The sequence below is a fragment of the Poecilia formosa genome, unplaced genomic scaffold (genome assembly GCF_000485575.1).
Source record: "Poecilia formosa unplaced genomic scaffold, Poecilia_formosa-5.1.2 Scaffold144, whole genome shotgun sequence".
Taxonomy (NCBI): domain Eukaryota; kingdom Metazoa; phylum Chordata; class Actinopteri; order Cyprinodontiformes; family Poeciliidae; genus Poecilia; species Poecilia formosa.
In genome coordinates this window covers 1172073-1190439 of record NW_006800083.1, presented here as the reverse complement: position 1 = coordinate 1190439, position 18367 = coordinate 1172073, and the positions used below count along the sequence as shown (strand labels likewise).

Below are 18367 nucleotides of genomic sequence, written 5' to 3'. Positions count from 1 at the left end.
CTAAAAGTCAAGTTATTCTCTTTTTTATGGCATTTTCTTTCAATAAGAGTTCAAAAGATTAGACTTTCAGTGTAACAGAATAATGTTTAAGGCTGACATAAGTGATGTTGGAATATTAGGCATGCTAACATCATCACAGATGTATAAAGAATTTTAAACACGCCGGTTGCACCTAATTTTTTATAATATTTTTAACCCTTGTAGGTAGAAATGGGGTCCAACTGACCCCACACACGTAAAACTTGTATCATTTTCCATAGTCCTCTACGTTTGCCTCAGTCCTCGCTCACACAAGTGTTATTAAAGGAGGTATACAACTGACCCCTGGTCTTTGTGCGGTTTAGGGACCACAGCTGCCCTTGAATTATTAAAATGCAACAATACTTGAGACCTGCTCTAAACAGTTGCCTAGCTAATATTTCTGACACTAAATATACCTTAATATTCATAGATATGCACAATGAATAGTAAGGTATATTCACTGAACAGTAGAACAGTAGAAATGTAGAAATCTGTCGTAGGCCTATTTATTTCTACTCTTTAGATTGGCTTTGCCAATAGGGCGTCAAGTAGGCTGGTGCCTAGACATTACAGCTTCCCAACCTGCATTTTTTTCTCAAATATTTAAGATATACAATGTGTAAAAAAATCTGTGAACATCCAGATAATCATGAAAAATCCACAACAAAATCCACCAGTAGGTTAATTGGCAAATCAGTTGTAAACACCTTGGGACGTTTGTTGTTTATAGTAGTTTATTTATAAAATCAGTTGTCATGTTAATTTGGTTAAATAAGGGTGAAACAGACCTAACATTGCTGCCTTATTTTTTTTAAACAAGCTCAAAGTAATATTCTATATCTAGTTTGACCAACTGGCAGGATTAAAGAGATAGCGGAAATAAAAATTTTGAATCTTCTCGCTCAAACATTACGTTATAGGAGACAGGGCTTTCAGCACAGGGCACCAGGAGGGGGACTTAAAAACAAAAAAGGAAAAGACATATCTCATTTCTTTAATTAATCCTTGTGCCTCCACCCTCCAGTTCAAAATGTACAATACTTAAACTGGTCTGACCAGCACTGAATTGTTCTGCACTGATACATGATTTCAAGCATAGTTTGAAATTCACTTATTGAACTTGTGGAAGCACAGAAAGGAGCCTCAGTGCCCAAAGGTTTTCACAAACCCCTTTCAGAAATCAGCCTAAAATCCTAATATCCTAAGTAGTTGGTGCTTTCCTTGGCACCGGGGCTCAGCGGACTACGGGAAGTTTGTCTGTATTGATTAAAACTCCTCCTGACAATAAGAGCAAGTGCTGGTGTGAGTAAGATCCTCAGTTGCAGAATGCCAGTCGATTTTGTTCTTAAGAGGGATGGTACCTTGTAAGTATTTGCTCACGGGTTTGTTTCCAGCTTCATGTTGTCTAAAATTGCAATTACGTTATAAATCCAGCTGAATCATGAGGATGCGACACAAGGCAGAGTTCTGAGAAATTACCGCAGAGCGGTTATCAGTGCCAAAGAGCAGAGATCTGGAGACACATTGTTTGGAGATATGGACATGCAGAGAAAGACTTAAGCCAGAAAATTGGTACTGAGAATGGAAGACAAGCAGAAAAAGCAATCAGTGGCAAGCAGTAGCAGAAACATGCAGTTGTTAGTATTATTTTGATAATAAAAATGTTGTCAGGGTCTTTAAGGCGGCTCAGAAAGCACGTGCATTTGAGTCTTTGTGTTTCCATTTAAATGTGTGCTCAAAACAAGAATGAGTCATGTAATCATTGACAGAATACAAAAAAAACACATATTTTGTCCTCTGTATTGCTTTACATAAAACAGCTGAACCTGTTGCAGTTAGTGAGCCTCATTGGTTTGTTCACTACGTGAAGTCAGAGCGAAGAAAATCAGTTGAGAGTAATTGGAAATGTGGTATATCATCCTAACTCACCATCGTGACAGCCTCACCTTTTTTTTGTCCAACAACATAATATGACTTTAGTTAATATGTGAAATAATATAAAGGAGAGCGGTAAGAGATCATTTGTATTGGGAGACAGAGGTAAAAATAAAAATAGGGGTGAAAGAAAACAAGACATAAGTTGTTAGTACAGTGAGATTATAAAGTAAAATTATAATACATATTGCTGCCATGTCTATGTAGAGTGGGCTGGGATGGTGGAGCGGTTTTCCTTATGCTGGAATTCCTTCAGCACAGAAATAATGTATTTGTTACACACCAACTTATCGACAAATAACCCCCGAATCTTGGAAAAGTCTAGAATTGTCCCCCCAAAGAAATCATGAAAGAAACCCTTGTATTTAAACAATATCAATATAAAAAAGGAAATAGAAACAAAGAACGAAGTAAATCTGCCATTCATCTAAGAAAAAAATAATAATTAATTTTTAGGTCCCCCCCACTATTGTTAGAACAATGGTTCAGTCCAAAGTGTAGGCGGAGCAACAGCAGCGCTGCTGAAGGCTCCGTTAGAGCCGCTAAAGTGAGGAGCTAGCTGTTAGCTGTTAGCTGTGGCTCTGCAGCACTAACAAAAAACCCCTCCAATAAATAAATACTTAAAACAAAAGACATGTAACACGTTTTATTTACTTTCACTGCTCAATAGGAAGAAACACATCGACAATAAAAATCAGCCACAGTTTTTTATTTCATTACTTTGGCTGAATCATGATAAACTGCCACCTTATGCCTTGGAAATCAAAACTGCCACATTGCTTTCATAGACTTAGCTCCTGTTTCTGTCGAAGGTAGCCAATATTTCAATTATTTTTAGCTCTCTTAACTCTTACTTTAATAAGAAGAGTTTGAAATGGGAGGGAGCGGCTGAGCTTTAGCACTAGCCACGAGCTAAGTAAGGGAAACGAGACCAGAGGGGCTACTGCAGCTGACAGTAAAACAAAATAAAGTATGCCTTTATTTCTTACCATCTTCAACGTAGAGCCTTTAAAACCACAAAATAAAATCTGAATATTTTTCTAGAAAAATCTGGTGCTGACCTTTAAGTTTAAGTTATGATACTTCCCAAATATTCAATTCCTACATATTTATAGGTTTTAACATGAGTCCACCCCCCCCCAAAAAAAACCAACAACAACAAAATAAAACAAAAGTTTAAAGCAACTTAAGTTATAATTTAAATAACACTTGACTTGTATGTATTGAGAACCACTGCAATAAATCAATATTTATGAGGAATTTTATTAAGTGGAGTTACTTATTAAAACTTGTTTTTATTTAGAGCTTTAAGTTTTGTAAAGGTGTAGTAGAGACAAGATCTGTGACTCTGAACCAAACTCATATCTAAGCAACATTTGAATCTTAGTTTGACTTCTACGGGTCTCAACAGGTTTACTGAGAAAAAACACTTTTGTTATTCATTGCTAATTAAACCACATTTTACTATAACTTTGCAGACTCCCACCTCCAAAATTACTCTTAAAAAATTTCCCTTTTATGGTCCCCACCCCCCCAATAATGAGATGGGATTTACGCCCTTGTTACCAGATTTAACTAACCTCTAAAGACTCATGATGGTCTTAAAATTCACATTGTGTTAGCACAATCCGAGTAGAATGAACCAGAGAGTAATCTCTCCAAAACCATCACTTCACCATCACTAAAAGGAAAAGTTGAAAATGAAAAGAACCAAGGTACTACTGACCCACTTAAAGTCTAAACCCTGATTGAAATGCTGTGGCTGTGGCATTTCAATCTCACATTAAGAGAGTTTTGCAGAAAAGAAAAGACTGCAATGTTCAAGAAATCCTGCACAGAAAAACTTCTGTGCCGAATGCATTTTCTTGAGGCTAGAAAAATGAAAATCCCTGACAAATCAGCTTCAATTTTGACACTTGAGGTTAGGATTAACGTTTAGCCAGATTATTTGTCTTTAAATGTTGTTGTTTCTATCAATCCTTATTTAAGCTACATTCCCCATACTTACTTTTTTTCAGCTCATAATAATGTCTGAAAATCCAGGTCAACTATTAGTTGTGATAAAGTTTCTGGATGATTTCTATTTGTTCTTGCCATCTTTTCTCCGGCTTTCATCCACGTAAATGTCGCTGACATTGACGTTGATGTCAGTGAAGCTTTATTTAGGGTGACACAATGATGCTTTCCTGTGACTCTGAAGCGCAGCATTGGCATGTCACAATTCCCTGGTGCACGTGTGTTTTCAGACAGTCTGACAGAAATAACTGGGCCAAACCCACACTTCTAAATATTCTGTTATTATGTTTGTAGACCAAAAAGGCACATAGTACACTTAAACCTTGTATATTTTGTCCATTTCATATTCAATCCAGTTCAGCTTTTCTGAGCTTTCTATGACATTAAAAAGTAAGAAGTTAATATAAAGTGAGGGAATGTGTTTAGTTGTTGGTAGCATGTTGGTAAGCTGATTTAGCCAGCACAAAGTTCAGCTTACTTATGACAAGTCTAATTCAGCTGCTTTTGATGTACGAGTCTGAGACGCTAATAGTTCTCTGCTTTCTAGGTTTATATGTTGGTGTAAATTCCCAGTCATCCAGGACATGGCAACCCCAAATGCTTAAGTAGTCAAACTTCTGAGAGACAGCTTTGCTATGACTAAGTCCATTGCTACTGCCTTGAGATTGGCTGATTTGCATCCACAAGCAGCTGAGCCAGTGTACATGACATAACACCTGGTGAGTGTAGTTTTAACAGAAATAGATTTCAGTTTATTTTAATTCCAAAATTTTTCTCCAATCTTTCCCACACTTGAAGGTCAAGAACCAGGAATTAAAGTGACAGATATTCACCTTGTCAATCTCAAAAGTAAATGAAATCCCCTCTGACGTTGTTTATATTTGGCTTCACTGCACTAAGGCTCTTAGGCTGAAGATTATGGTTTTACCAGACTTCACAGTCCTGGTTTAAGATTCATTATATTTGGTCTCATGATCTCAGTTACTGCTGTGAACAATACAAGTAGGTACAGAGTTTGATTGGCTGGAATGTTCAGCTCACGGTGTTTGATATTGTAGCTTAAAATAGTTAACCTGAAACAAAAAGCTTTTGTTCTGAAAGCACATACACGTCCTTCAGGCTGAATACAACGCTGACTTTTTACTTGTGACTGAAGCCTGAAGATATTCAGGACAAAACACTGGCAGTTTTTTTTTTCAGTTTGTGTGTCAGTTTTCCTCTGTACTGCCTGCTTTTATTTATTTATTTATTTTTTTTCCCCTTTGCTGTGAGAAGTGGGTCACATGCTTGAATTATCCATTTGCAGGGTTGCATGCCTCAATACCAAGAATCTGCACCGAGCGAGAGACCTCTGCTAAGGAGACACAAAGACATATCTGGAGAATGGAGGACAGAAGCGAGGAAGACTGTGTGCAGGAGAACGGACGAAGTGACGAGACGAACAGCAAACCCAGTGGCTCTCCATGCACCAGTCTGAAGGTACATGTGCTGATTTATCTTTCAGAACGCTAGGGTTGTTGCTCTTCAACCAGCATGTTCGGTGTGCTGATTTAAGTGTTGTTGTGGAGTCACATGCTTGTCTAGTAGCTATACATCTACATTTTTAAGTGAATAACCTAATTACAGCAACTTTACAATATATTCTTCTGGGGGAAAAATGGTGATAAGTGGGATGCAATTGTAATTTTAAATTTCATTTCTTAACAAAGATACAATCTTTATTTAAAAAAAATCCTATTTTACTCAGTAATGTTTCGCTTTTGAGCTCTCACTCTTTTGAAAAAAACAAAAAAAACAAAACAAAAAAACATCAAAAACTTGCCATCAGAGTTTTCGGTGTGTCATCATCAAAATAACATTTGTTGGCCGGTTGACGAGTAATTATCCTTTCAAGGTTCAGTCCTTAAAAACCACCTAAAACCTGTACAGCAGGTGAGACGTTTACGTTTGAGATTTGCTTGATGAGAGAATCCAGAGGAGTGACTGAATTTAAGATCTACTCGTCTACCTAAGTGTACATTTTGATGTAGGAGCACTTAGACACGATTCACACTTTAATAGCTTTTAGAATCTATTGGAAAAATTGTGGTCTTGTTATTTCTCGACATTTGGAGGCCATGCACAAAACGCAGTTGGAGCCTGAAGGACAACAACAAGCCGAAGAGAGCCCTGCTCTGCTACATGTGGCACTCAAGTCAAATGCATTCTGGTTCAACTTTAATGTAATCCACTGAAGCAGTGACAAAACCATCTGATAAAGAATAATTAGTGCTTTTACTTCACGTTGCCATTTGCGCTTTATGTCTTACTGGGATTTTCCTCCACACCAGTCCTATTGCTAAACCGGTGCCTGTGTTCACTTAGCCTCAATAGCTTTGATTTCCACAGCAGTAAACACCAGCTCCTTTCTGATCATAGCGCGGTATTAATACCCAACTTATGTATCATTTTGCAGTTGTAAGGATCACGGGCCATCTGTGCTTTCTAAGTCTGCATTTGTAATAATTCTCTACACGAACCATTTCTCAGTAGCTCAGTTCCTTGAAATCGTTAATCCATCATGGGCCTATTAAGCATAAAAAAAATTAAAAAAAACACAATAAAATATGGACTAGGCTTACTCTGACCAATGCTTGTCAACTTATCAAAAGTTGTCAATTCACTTCAATAAAGTGAACATATCGATACCGAATTTACATGAACTGCCACAACAAGTGGGTCAGAGGTCCATTCACCGACTGTACGTTCTTCAATACTATGTGTGGCTTTGCTTACACGTGGCACAAACTATCAGAAGTGCAAACAAATAAGTTTATTGCTGCAGCTTCAAGCATGATTTGCATAAAGCAGCAAATTGAGTTTGGCTTGGTTCAGAGACCTTTGACTTCCCAGATAAGAATTTTAGTGTTGGGGAGCTTTTTATTTATTTTTTTCTGATCTGAATCTCAAAAAATAAAATAAAATAAAATAAAAGCTCAGAGAACACTCTGCATGCTGCGTCAGTTCATACTAGGAGTACTTTTTGGAATCCTGCACAGGTTTTATTGAGCTATTGACTGGATTCATTCTGTGGCTACCTGAAGTCATAGTGCGTTAACATCAACCTCTCTCTTAAAATGACTCATAAGTTGCATGTACACATTAAAACAGACCATTATATTTATCTAAGAAGGTAATCTGGGACATTTATTTTACTGCTTTTTCAATGCGGATTAAAGGATGCATTGGAATAATCACCATGAGGATTAGACGTCATCATAGTTTCTTTTATTAGAGAGGCAGTGAAGCCACGTGGTTCGAAACAGCGAAGGGAAAATCCTCTGGCCTCTTACAGTTGTACCCTACTACAATAAGAACATTTCTAAGAACTGCCTGATGAAATGTGAGTGTAATGAATGTAAAGTTTTGAGTTGGGCTTCCAAACCCATTTGATCTTAGTAAGACAAAGCTTATGATGGATAAAGTTGTTCTAATTTGTGGATGCCCTGTTGCTGCAAAACAAACAGCTCCTTACAGATCTGCCCCTTGGTCTGTTGAAATGCAGATCTTGCCTTTGTGTCCGATAGTAAAAACCATCTTCAGAAACATTATATTCTCCAGTCCCGCTGTCCTGCAACTTTGGATGCATCAACGCTCCAACTCCACTAAATGACTGGTTAATAATCAGGCCTTTGCAAAACATGCTGGCTTGCCAAGGAGAAAATTTCAGTCATTTAGTTCAGTGTTTGCGGTTGGAGGATAGCGGCACTCTAGGACTGGAGTATCAGACGGCTGATCTACGCAGTAATGGCATGTTTTGAATAAAAGGTTACTGTACTGTAAAAAAAAATCATTACATTTTATCATTTTAATCATAATAAAAAAAATATTCAAACATGTTTTAAACGCTAACCATTTTCTTGGCTGCGTATCTTTTCTGCAAGATTTACTCTATTATTCTCATCTAGCAATTATCAGCCTTTTATTCTCTATAAATTTCTCTAAAGCATAATGGCAATCTCCCAGTCTACCTCAGACTATTCCTCTTTGTCTTTTCTAACCAAGAGCTTCAAACACACTTCTCAAAAGGTAAATAAATAGGGGAAAAATGAACAGTCCTGGCAAAAGCCCTCTACAAGATCAATCCTTCTGGTAGATCTCCCCCCCCCGACATGAAAGTGATGTGAGACAATGGTGTTCAAGCAGCTTATCATAATACAGACTGTTGAGGCAGGACAGAGTTATTTCTTCTCAGAATTGTTTAGTTCCCCGGGTGACTGGGTGGGATATGGCACAGCTCGCTACAACTCTAATCCGGTACTCAGTATTATTCTCCGCTTTTGTTAATTCCTCCAAATGGGTTAAAAACTGTGGTGCCACAATGTCTCAGTGTGGCCTCATTTTGCATTTATTTCTTGCAAAAGACAGAAACTGAGAACTATTTTTTTCACTTTTAGATAGTGTTGTTTATCACTTGTAGTTTGAACATTATTTATTTATTTTTTTTGCTTCTTTGTGATTGTTAGTTAAAAACTTTTGTTAATACCTTGTAGGTTCACAATAAAAGGAACAGGACTGAATAAATAAGTTGTACCGGTGCTTAAACTGGAAAGATAATTTGGAATTATGATTTAGGAATAAATGGCTCCTTTAAATTCCCAAGAATTATTAAAATTTTACTTTAACAATTTTTTTAGTATGCAAAATTTGTGTTAACTTAGGAAGTTTTAACAGTAGTCTTGTCAAGAGTGGATCATACTGGGAGTTGTGATTCTAACGTGGACATGAAGTGTTTTACAGTGATAATCTAATCTGCTCTTGATGCCGCTGTGTCACATCTTTAATCCTTGATGATTGGTGTTTTTCACTGTGTTTGCAAAGAGCTGCCAGATGGTACAGCCCCCCCCCCCCCCAACACAAATGGCTTAGACAAATAAAATAAAATAAATTGAATTCCAAACAGTCGTCTTTATCCTTTGAGTTGTTTTTTTTTTTTTTTTTTTCTTTGAACTGGTTCGGGGTCTGAACTCTCGATGAGGCTGATTGGTTTGGTAGGGTGAGCACTGTCATCTCGGGTTACAGGTCACCAAAGGTTACCAGGTTAAATCCCTGTCTCTCTGGATTTTGCATGTTAACATTTGGCCGTCTCCGCGCACTCGACTTACCACACGCGGTCCATAAACATGCATGTTAGGATTAGTGGTAATTACGAATTGGCCACGTTGAGCAGAAGTAGCCTGCGCAATTTGATCTATCAACCATTCTTCCTTAAATTTCTAGTCATTCCCAAGTCAGACTGAACAATAGTTTTTTGTAATATTAAGTTAGATTAAAAGAAAGTGTGCTATAAAAAAAAAAAACAACCAGAAAAACAAAATTACTCAAAAGGCACAGAACATAGAAAAGTACTGGCAGTTCTAGGGTTTTAGGTCTCTAAAAGCACACACCACAAGTTCCACATTGGCAAAAGTGCTTTCCTAAAGTGTTAATGCAACTTTAACTTTTAACATTTTGTTCTCATTGAAATCAGAGCAAATCTTTACCACATGTTTCATGCGTCCCCTACTTTCCTTTTAGTAAACTGCAAATTGGCTTCTTTGGGCCTTTCTTTCAACAATAGCTTTCCTTTTAAAACCTTCACAACTGCCAGATTTATAGGATCCAAAGCTAACACATTAGGCTAAGAGTTAAGATTACATACAGATGGACTTTTTACATTGGGATTTTAGAGTTAAGTTGCTAAATTAAATTGCAATTCAGAATTCTCTAATATTTATTCGCAAAAACCTTGAAAAACTACATATAAATTTTATTCCACTTCACAATCATTTGTTACATTGCATTGATCTTTGTCATATTCCAATAAAACATTGTGGTTGTAAAAAAGTTTAATGCTTTTTACACTTTTTCTCAAAGTTTGATTCTTTGAAAAAGTTCAGGGAGTAAAAAGGTACAGTCCGTAAAAAATCAAAAATCAAACAGCATTTACTTGTTTTTCCATGACCTGGCGTAGAGGATAATTCAATAACAACTTGTCTGCTGAAGCACAAAGACACACAGTGGTAAAACCATCAGTTAACTCAAGTAAACTCTTAAACACTGACTGAAAGGCCTAACTTACTGTAATGGTAAATGCTTATGCATGCTTATGTGGGGTTGTCTTGACGCAAACCAACCGCCTAGTCTGGCTCGTCCTGTTAATTAGTTACGTTCTCTTGTTTATTAGTTTGGAAGGACAGTAACAAAGGCCGTTTGATGCATTAGAAAAAGCAATGTCTGGCATCAGAAGGGGAAACTAATGTATATGCATGCTTGTTTGGAACTCAGCATCCCCAGGAAATGCACATGACAATGTGTAATAGCTTAAGCCCCTGAGCCAATTGTGGTGGCCAGCGTGATCTGTTTACACTGATGCGCTCTGTTCCACTTTAATCATGTAAATGAAAGCTATGTATGAGAATGTGCTAAGACCTTTTTTTTTCACAGCCTGCTAGGGTTACATGTAAAGAGTGTTGAATATATAAAAACCAAGTTGTATTCTGGGTATTTTTTTTTTTCCTCTTTGTATTTTGTTTAATGTGGTTGCGCAACAACTAATTGCATAGTCAGCTGATTCCAGTTCAGTAGCAGCTGAAAGGGAAGTGGGCTGTTAGCTTTTGTAACTTTGGAAGTAACTTTGTGAATTTAATGTGTACTTTACAGTGACTGCTGTCTCATAAGAGAAGATCAGCTGTGAATATGGTCAGAGCGTATCTATCTGTGTATAATGTGACTCTCATCTGCAGGGTTTCTCTTGGGGTGTAAATTGACTGGAATACATTGTAAGGAAAACAACCAAAGCCACCAAATGTTCCTTGGAAATGTCTTTATTTATTTTTTATTCCACTAACTATATTTTTTTTACTTACAAAGTCTGTGGAATAATAAAACATAGTTCAAGAAATCAACAGGCCTGCTTTGAGTACAAAACAAAGAATATCACATTTTTCACGTTGCGAAAGGAAATGTTTTTCTTAATAGTTGGACTGAATATCATAAGATGCCTCAAAAAGAAACATCCATCCATTTTCTTTACACCCTTGTCCCTTGGTGGGGTCAGGGGGTGCTGGTGCCTATCTCCAGTTATTGTTCCAGGTGAGAGGTAGGGTTCACCCTAGACAGGTTGCCAGTCTGTCACAGGGAAACACAACCATGCACACACACTCACACCTAGGGGCAATTTGGAGAGGCCAGTTAACCTGACGGTCATGTTTTTGGACTGTGGGAAGAAACCTCACACATGCACAGGGAGAACATGCAAACTCCATGCAGAAAGACTGGGGCTGGGAATTGAACCCAGAACCTTCTTGCTGCAAGGCAACAGCTCTACTAACTGCGCCACTGTGCAGCCCAAAAAGAAACATAAAACCTGCTAATAGTACAACCTGGTGACAAACCTGTATAATTATCGGTGACTATGTTCATTTTTAGTGTTGCTTCCATCTGTCAAAGACATATGTAAGAAAGTACATGCTAGCTTGTGACACCCCCACGTCTGCTTTTGCAAAACAAACCGTTTTTTTCATTAGGGGCTGCATTGTGGAGCAGTTGATTGCAGGCCAAGGAGAAGACCCCTTCCCCTTTTATCCAAGCTGAAGAACAGTAAAACAAGGACCAGAGTACTAATTTGATCTAAACACAGAAACTTCCTGTAGCTTTACACCGTGTGTTGATTATTTCACCCTCTACCATTTTTTACTTTTCCAGATGGTGTTGTTTTACACTTACCATTTTTTTAATAACAAGGGAGCTGGCTGTGATTGATGATTCATACCAACCACATGCTAGGTAGGAATTAGCACATGACTTGGGGTCATTTTGCTCCTGCTTTAACAAAAAGCAGATATGTAATGTAATAATCTACTTAGTAGATTATCACAAAAATCTTTGTAATAATCTACTAATAGTCTGCTTTGCAGTTTTACGAGCTACACTTAACAGAAAGAAAATGGGGTTAGGTTGGGATGAAGTGGGAAATACCACCGAGTGCTAAGTTTTATCAAACCTTAAACCCGCTTGATTGTGACCATCCAGATGAGGGTTCTGACCTCAGAGACAAATTATGCGTACTACGCAATATTCAATAAAGTCCTTAGTTTTCTATTATTACAAAGACAAAAAAATACCAATAACCTTTACATTTGGGGGTATTTAAAGTCATATTGTTTTAAAGATCATATTGAAAATAAACTGTAACACACTTAAGTAGCCTAGACATTTGTGCCTTAAAACAAGATTTTTTTTCCCCAATTGTTCAAAGATTATGAACTTAGTCAAAGCTGTTGCCGTTGGCATGGTGCCCAATCCACAAACTGCCACTGTTCTAATAGCAAAATCCTTTTTTTTTTGTTCTTGTAAATGTTTTCTCTTATCTCCTCCTCTCATTCTATTCTCCAGATGTTTCTGGTATCATTGTCATTCGCCTATTTTGCCAAGGCTCTGTCGGGGAGCTACATGAAGAGCACAATAACTCAGCTGGAAAGACGCTTTGACATCCCCAGCTACCTAATAGGAGTCATTGATGGGAGCTTTGAGATAGGTGAGTGGGCCTGTCTGTCACTGGTGTTATTTTGTTGCTAACGTTTCGTACCGCATGTTCCAAATCTATTTTTCTTGCTGATATTTCTGCTGGAAATATGAATGGGTCATTCAGATATTTAGACCACAGATAAAAGATTAATGAGATTTCCAAGAAAAAGACACACTGGCGTGTTTGTGCGTGGTGAGTCAGAGTCTCAAACAAGGACATGACAAAGATATCAAAGATGTGCCCAGCCATAGCCTAGAATCTGTAAGATGATTCTTTCAACGTTACTCCCTTATGTTATTAATTTAACGTCTTGTCCACACTCCCCAGTGATGCTATTTGTGGCGGACAGATCAGCTGACATTTACGAGCTTTGATCTTGACATGCAAATCACCTTCTCTCACATTTATCATTTCACTGCAGTGAGAACGTCCACTGGGGGTTTTCAGATAAACATCATATCTATTCAGGGCCAAAGCAGAGGTACAAACACATGAAAATAGACAAGATTGTCTAAAACGTTGGCCTGTTTTATCATTTCGTTTGAACGTGGCACATTCGGATTATGTTTTGGTAAATGTTCAATGGCTTTCACAACAACAAGAAAAATGCCACTCAGAGATGTGATTTTGAAACTCTGTTGTAATGCACTGACAATCCAGCTTGAACTGGACTGATCCCTCAGGAACCAGGTTATGAAAGTTTCTGAAGCTTTGAAGGCAAACTCAAGAAAAATCACATTGTTTGAAAGCGTTGCAAAGGTGGAAAAAAAAGTTGGAAATAGCAGCGTTTTTAGGGCTCTTTGTTGGTTTAGTTTTATAGGCATAAGTGTCAAGTATGAACACAAACCACACACTTAAAAATGTGCAGCTTATGCTGACATGCAATGCCTGTGCCTAGATGGAGCTTAGTTAGTGAAGGTTTAAAGTGCAAATCAAAAAGAGAGTAAAAACACAATGCAGTGCAGAACCAGACCATGCAATACAAAGCCCTTTCTGTAACCATCAAAAGAAAAATTGTGGCTCTCATTCGTCACTACCTATGTGGTCATCCTTCAGAAACTACTTCAGTTTTAATTTTACAGAATTATACCAAATCTAATTATCATATTAACTTAAGTCCTAAATTTATATGTACATGTACCAAATTTTCTAAGAATCCAAGTTGATGCTAACAAATCTTTTTTTTTAAGGTTTTTATGTGACAGTAGTGGATTTATTTGCATTGCTAATCAGGGAATTGACATAAAAAGAAGGGGGAAAGAGACGAAGCAAAAGGCCTCAGTGTCCTGAATTGAACCCCTAATAGCTCTAGCTCTGTACAGCACAGCACGCCGCCCCTCCGTTGATACTTGTTTGACAATTTGCCTTTTAATCTCTGGATTTAAATCAGTGCTGTAACTCAACAGTAAAAGCTAACTTAGTTTTGTTTAACCGTTCAAACAAGACATGAAATGCCAAGTCTTGCTGAAGCAAACGCTAAACGCCGAGACAATTGTGATGAAACCGAAGCAATCTTTCCACCAGACATATAGACCATGTCATTGGCATTCAACGGAAAAATGTACTAGGACACAAGCATAATAAAATTGTTTTACATGCAAACTAAAAAAAATGTGGCAGATACTGAGTCTTGAGATTATACCATTATAAATTGTACTTATGACAAAAACATAGTTTCGAAGGTATAAAGCAGACCACTTGAAATTTGTCTTAGAAAATGTATGCTTGATCATTACAATAACATTGAATGGTGTCTGTCTAATGACTTTTTCCTATACAAACACATTGCTCCATCTTCTTTCCCTTTATTAAGTGGAGCAATCTGATGGGAGAAGTTGTCATTTTTTTGTTGTCATTTAAAAAAGGAAAGAAAAAAAAATGACATATCTTTATATCCTTTAGAATCTGCATATCCTATTTTTGTCTTCTGTTCAAAATAAAATGAATCAGAGCATGTTATGCACTTTTGTTACAAGTCTGTGTGTAAACAGAAACAGCAACGACTTTGTGAACCCAGGGCCCATTTTCTGTTTCCTTACCCGCTCACTGCTAAAGCTATATGCGGTCTGTGGCATAGTCTTGTGCAAACCTATCCTATTTACACTTTAACATGACTGCGAGAGGTTTTACCATTCTGTTATTTTGTTTCTCAGAAATCATATTTAGATTATGGTGGGGAGTCAAAATCTGGGTCAAGGAAGATTAGTCATCTATCAGTGGCTCTAGCATAACAATCTAGACCTCTAGTAGCACTATAGGCATGGAAAGTGGCGCTTTTTCCCCTCGACGCTCATCTGCAACAGAAAAGGTTGATGATGGCACGTTAGATCGTAGCTGAATGTGTCTATTCCCTTTACCTCCATCTCTCGTGAAAACAACTTCTCTCATGTGGCCTAGGCAACAAGCTTTTTCCATAGGACTATTGCCATGGTAACATGGAGGCAGAGCAGGGCAGTGTGAAGGGAGAAGGAAAGAAAATCTTAAGAAAGACGAGAGGTGAATCAAGCAGTGAGCAAAGACCAGGAATGCTTTTGGAGACAGAGCCAAGATTTGTAATGAGAAATTACAATCATGACACTAATTGCATCTGCCACACGAGCTCAAGTAACAGGTCTAGTTTTTGTAGCTAGCAAAAATTGTGTGACTTTTTACACGTCATTTTTGACTTAATATTTCTCTAAATCAAATTCACACATAATTACTTATATATTCCCCAGAACTTTAAGGTTCCCAATGGCCTGAACTTCTACACACATGCATCGCTGATGGAAATGTTGTAGAAATATAATCCTGTCTAAATGGGTTGGACTGTGTGATGAAAGTTTATTTTTCTGCCTTTCTGTCATTTACCACAGGAGCATACGTGTCAGAAAACCTAGGCAGAGTGAATTTTGAAATGATAAAACTTTGATGTCTGCTTTTGATTTTCTAAAACTGTTTAGAGATTTAAGACGTCACTTGTGAGAACGAGAACGTCTTCCCAAATCATCAACATAAAGTTGTTGTCAGTTTGAAAAATATGCCTAACAGCCAACCTAATAAATATATTAAACATTTTAATGCCTTTGGGATGGGTATGAATGGCTGTTTGGCAAGTAAATCCACTCTCTTGTTTTGCATTAATCCAGGTTTTATCTCCAGGACAAATATTTAGAGCCACTATGAAACTCCTCAGTTGTGAGCTTTTTGTTGTAGATGCCAACCTGCCTCAGTACTGGCTTCTCTGTCATTTCAGTTTGAAACGTTTCCAAACAAAATAAAACTTGTTAACCGCACTATTGTGTAAAAATGTGAAGATAGACACAGATTTCTTCAAATTTGCCTATTTCTCCTCTTTTTCAGTTCCCAAAAATGTTGAATTTTCATAACTACAGGTAACATACAAACACGCTCTTTTATGTCAAATCCCCTGAGTTTTGATGATCTGCTCAAATAATCTGCACGACTGTCACACAAAGTAAGATACAACCTGCTGCTTACAAGAATAAGGAATGGGTTTTCAGACAGGTGGAGGCAACGTTCTCAGAAAAAGTAAAAAAAAACTCAAAGGTGCTAAAGCAACTATGAAAATGCGTGTGTTCTCTGAGTTCCTGTGGGATTGCCTCAGTGTAGCAACACGGGAACGTCCAAACATCAAAAAGGAGGTTTGAAAATACGTAGCTGAAATATTAAATTACCTGAGGGGAGCCCGATCTGTTCTTTGAACATGTTTGTATCTGCTGCACTGTACGTATGCGTACAGTGATCGTTTATTGTTCGCTCTTGCTGTGTTTGTGCTGTTGCCACCCAGCATGAACATTTTTAAATGGTGATACTGGTTTAATCTCCACAGGTAATCTGCTGGTGATAGCTTTCGTCAGTTACTTTGGGGCTAAGTTTCATAGACCAAAGATAATATCTTTGGGATGCTTATTGATGTCTTTTGGCACCTTCATCATTGCTCTGCCCCACTTCATCATTGGACGGTAAGTTAAAAAAACAAATGGCTTATTCTTTGTCAGATGTGAATGTAGAAATCCACGACCTTCTCACCTTGTTAATCCAGTTGTTTCTGTCATTTCCTCTTTGGCTTGTTAGTTTATAAAAGAGTGATAATCAGCTGGCAGCCAAGCTGATCAAGTGTAGCACAATATGCAAATGTACAAATATCCGAATCCGACGTGACACAAATAAAGTTTGACAGAAAACTACCAAAGGAGAACTTTCTTTTTGACATTAATACTGTGTAACTTCATTAATAATGTTAGTACTTCATTTCCATTAAAAAGCTGCAGTACATAATACAATTAAGCACTTCTGCTTTATTATTATTTATTATTAATTATATCTTGTCTAAAATCACAAGGGAAAAGAAAAGATATCCAAACAAAACCAGAAAAAATCCAAAATTCTTAGCCATTTATGTTTGGCAGAAGTTGAAATAAATAACAAAGTCATCTTTTAATTATTGGAAAACATTTAACTTTCACGCATATTTTGTGGATTACTTTCATTAAAAAACTTGCAGCAATGTGTGTGAAGCTCATAATGTGGGAAATATGAAAATTACAAAGTTATTCACGAGTTATGTTTAATTTATGTTTTGTTTTCTATTTAACCACTGGATATGGGCGTTAGCTCCCCCAGGGGCCCTGCTAGAATAAACAGGCCTTGACAAAAATTGTTGAATTAATTTCGTTCAACCAAGAAGTTGGTTTCTGAGACGTAAAATAAAACAATATAAAACAGAAAATTATTCCCAAAATTTATATCATGTTAAAAAACAGGATATTAAAATTTATTTGTGGCCTTCTCAATAATTATTGAACGCATATCTATTGACAATATAGCAATCAAACCCTTAACATAAATGCTTGTTTCACTGGTATGTTGACAAATTATCTTTGAAGATGAACTCCAGGTTTTTGATGTTAGAAGGCCATCACTCTACTCTCTCTGTTTGATTAAAAGCTGGAATCCGGCTGGACCTCTCAAAAAAAAAATGTTAATGTTATTTGCAATGATAAGAAACATGCTGATAAAATAAAAAAAACAGTACTTTAAATCTAAATCGGTCTATGAATAACTGCCCTTGACCTGCTGATATCTTTGTGCCCAGCTACGAGTTTGAAACGTCAGTAAGATGGGTGGTGAACTCGACGTACAACTCATCTCCCTGTCAAGGTGATGCACTGGGAGACCAACCTGGTTTTTCACCTCAAGTGCCATCCACAGGTGGGTTTACAAAAAAATAAAAATAAAAAATACACACAGGCAGAGCACACAAAGGCTACATTATAACTTAGACATATCTCTCACTCTAGGCTGCGAAGGCGAGTCCAACTTATCGATGTGGATATATGTTCTCCTGGGGAACGTCTTGCGGGGGATTGGGGAGACGCCCGTTCAGCCCCTCGGGATCTCTTACATAGATGATTTTGCTACAGAAGAGAATGCTGCACTTTACGTTGGTAAGAAAAGCTTCACTGGGACAAAACATGGTTTTTCAATGCTTTAAATGCATCAATATTTATTCCGTGGTAAGCAAAAAAAAAAAAAAAAAGAAAGAAAAATCCTAAAAGTGTGGCTCCTTTTAACAGTGAACAATGTTCACTTTGAAGTGCAGCGCCTTTGCTCCAAAAAAACTGCATGTTTGCAGAAAGCTTTGCCATGTGCAACAGTCTTGTTTTTGTTTTAGTTCCGAGAATATGAGCAAAGCAATAAATCTTTCATTTGTTCTATGGCAGGAGATTATGCGTATTACTGAAAAAGAACAACCTGAGTCAGCAAATGTTTTCCACTCAAATTAGGATTTGACAAAAAGGGTTTAACCTTAGTGTACATGTACAGTATGCTTATATGTGTAAA

At 37.3% G+C, this 18367-nt stretch overlaps 1 protein-coding gene across 1 annotated transcript in view; it reads left to right on the top strand.

Annotated features, from left to right (window-relative positions):
- The window catches only part of LOC103145575 (solute carrier organic anion transporter family member 1C1-like), a 35661-nt gene that overhangs the window by 1690 nt on the left and 15604 nt on the right, over positions 1 to 18367 (top strand). The window contains exons 2-6 of the mRNA XM_007563055.2: positions 5279 to 5451; positions 12388 to 12529; positions 16353 to 16485; positions 17619 to 17734; positions 17824 to 17970. Coding sequence (XP_007563117.1) covers positions 5356 to 5451; positions 12388 to 12529; positions 16353 to 16485; positions 17619 to 17734; positions 17824 to 17970 — 634 coding nt within the window. The 5' untranslated portion in view covers positions 5279 to 5355. The remainder of the gene's footprint in view (positions 1 to 5278; positions 5452 to 12387; positions 12530 to 16352; positions 16486 to 17618; positions 17735 to 17823; positions 17971 to 18367) is intronic.